Here is a 2,501-nt window from a genome sequence, read left to right on the forward strand (position 1 = left end):
TGACAGAAAAAATAAATCGTAGATAAAACTTTTACCTCACTATATAGAATAAGAATGTCCTAACCTGACCTTATTTCTTGTTCATTATATTGTTCTAATTTTTAGTAAAAATAAATAAATAAAAGCTATTACTATTATCTTTTGGTAATTTATATTTATTTATTTATATCCATTTATTGTACGCTGTAAGATTTAGATAGAGCAAAAATAAATCAGTGTCATTGCCAACTAATAACACTAACACAAAGCGATTCATCAACAATAAAAATGCGAAATGGATGGAGAAAGCAGAGCAGAAGCAATTTTCATTTAATTTTTATCTGTAACTGCAAACAGGAAAAAAGAAAAATGTAAAAAGTCAATCCTGGCCTCCGCCTAAGCGTTACTGTCCGATTCCAACCTCAGCCAATCCGTCGACCGTTCCCCTGCCTCATCCTTCTCGTTGTTACTTTCCTTGCCGCCAAACAGCCTCTGCAACGGCGTCGTCACCGACCTCAACAATCTCTTCGGATTCCCCCTCCCCTCCTCCCCACTGATCACCTTCTCCGACCAGGACCTGAAATAGACCACCGCGTTTTTATTCGCCCGCTCAACAGCTTCGTAGTAGTACTCGAAGTTCCGTCTCCGGCCGGTCCCTCCACTGCCGCTTCTGTAACCCTTTCTCCCACTCCTCACCCTCGGAAACGCCACCGTGCAGCTCTTCGTCCGGTTCAGGCTCGCGCTCACCAGCCGGTTCCGTACGTCTTCCGGTAACCGGAGCGTGAACCGGTCGCTTCTCTCGCCGGGACCAACCAGCGAGTCGTGGCCGGTCGAGAACGACTTCCGAAACGTCCCTCCTTTTCTCTCCGGTAGTTGAGTCGGTACAACCGAATCATCAACAGGCAGGTTGGGATTGGAATTCAAGTTTTCTGGGTCACGATCATTTGGAGAACGGGAATCCATATTGTGAGTTGGGAATGTAAAAGAAAATGGTTCGCCGGGATCGAGAGCGAGGTTGGCGCGGCAAACGGGGCAGGTGGTGTGAGACAAGAGCCAAGCGTCGATGCAGTCTGGATGGAAGACGTGGCTGCATTTGTTGAGCAGCCGGAGATGGTCGTCGTCCTCGAATTCCGTCAAGCAAACGGCGCATTCGAGAGAGCCTTTGCCGATCTTGAGTTCCTTGACCTCGGAGTAGACCAAGGTCGGGAAAGCGTCGATCACGGAGGGATCGAGCCCTCGGTTAGCCAGCCGCGGAGCTGGAAGTACGCCGGCTTCGTTGATGATGAAGGTTCGAGAAGCGCGGAGCTCAATGCACTGGCGAACGTAGATGGAGACGCAGCCCATGACAAAGAAGGCGCATAGCAGGCACGCGAGTATTATCGCCGTCGCCGGGGTGACCCTGCTCTTGGGATCTAAGTGGTACCCTCTGGGCGGCGACAAGGTCTGTCCGGCGACCCGTGGTTGTCGAAGCAGCAGAATAAGGATGAGGGTCCAAGTAAGGCCATGGCGGAAGCAGAAGAAGCGGGGAAACCAAGGACTCCTATGATTTAACTTCATCAGTCGCGGTGAGAGACAGACAGACTGAGGCGAGGCTGAACATTCGTGGTGAAGTACGCGGGCGACGGCAGCTTAGGCGAGTTAACTGAGTGGGGAATATGCATATGAAGGGGGGGGAGTGTGGCAAGAGGGGTGGAAACGACGTGCCATACAGTGCGCGTGTGGAGATGGTTGTCGTAGGTTTCAAGATAAACTTTGATGGTGTCGTTTTTACTTTACTTATCCTTCCAATGATGCGAGACCGAGTGTTCGGTTTCTAGATGGACACTGCCTTCCTGTTTCTTCGGCTTCTCGTCTACCGTGGGGGATGATTGTGGAACTTCCGAAAGTAAAGAGCTATGTTTACATTAATTAATTAAACATAATATATTAATATAATAATATCATACTAAATATATTGATATTAAACTTTTCTCTTATATGTATACGGTTAAAAAATATTTTCTACTAAATATTTGTTTTGAAATTACTTTTCTCTTATGAAATCTCATGTCGCTCGTGACTTTAATTTTAACAGATGAGATAAATTACAAATACAAATTTTGTCTCATTACATAATATAAGGAGTCGAACTCACGACTTATTGATATAAATCTCAACTTATCACGATTCAATCACTTGACATGTGTCTTAAATATTATAAATATTTATCTTAGACAATACATTTACATTTCCCCTAATTTAAATTATTGACTAAGACACATTCTATAATTTCAAAATATTTCTAGAGGTCTCTAAGGTTTAGTTCCCCTCCATTACTAATTCTGTTAAATTAATTTAAATTAAATTAATTAAGTTAAATAAACCTTAATTAAATTAAAATAGTCAAATTAAATAAAAATAAAAATAAGAATAAAAATAAAATGAGAATGAATTTTAGAAAGAGACCATTATAGACAATAAATATTTCACAAATAAATTATTTTAATACAAATTTATTTTATTTATTTTAATAAACATTACCT

At 42.4% G+C, this 2,501-nt stretch overlaps 1 protein-coding gene across 1 annotated transcript; it reads right to left on the minus strand.

Annotated features, from left to right (window-relative positions):
* Nucleotides 1-255: 255 nt before the first annotated feature.
* On the minus strand, nucleotides 256-1,713 carry LOC127800830 (RING-H2 finger protein ATL11-like). The gene has a single exon (XM_052335672.1). It carries the CDS (start codon nucleotides 1,534-1,536, stop codon nucleotides 376-378), a length of 1,161 nt encoding a protein of 386 aa, XP_052191632.1. The 5' UTR covers nucleotides 1,537-1,713; the 3' UTR covers nucleotides 256-375.
* Nucleotides 1,714-2,501: the final 788 nt, after the last annotated feature.

Source organism: Diospyros lotus, chromosome 4 (genome assembly GCF_014633365.1).
Source record: "Diospyros lotus cultivar Yz01 chromosome 4, ASM1463336v1, whole genome shotgun sequence".
NCBI lineage: Eukaryota > Viridiplantae > Streptophyta > Magnoliopsida > Ericales > Ebenaceae > Diospyros > Diospyros lotus.

Coding starts and splice junctions, on each gene's coding strand:
- LOC127800830 (XM_052335672.1), bottom strand. CDS start 1,536: ATGAAGTTAAATCATAGGAGTCCTTGGTTTCCCCGCTTCTTCTGCTTC.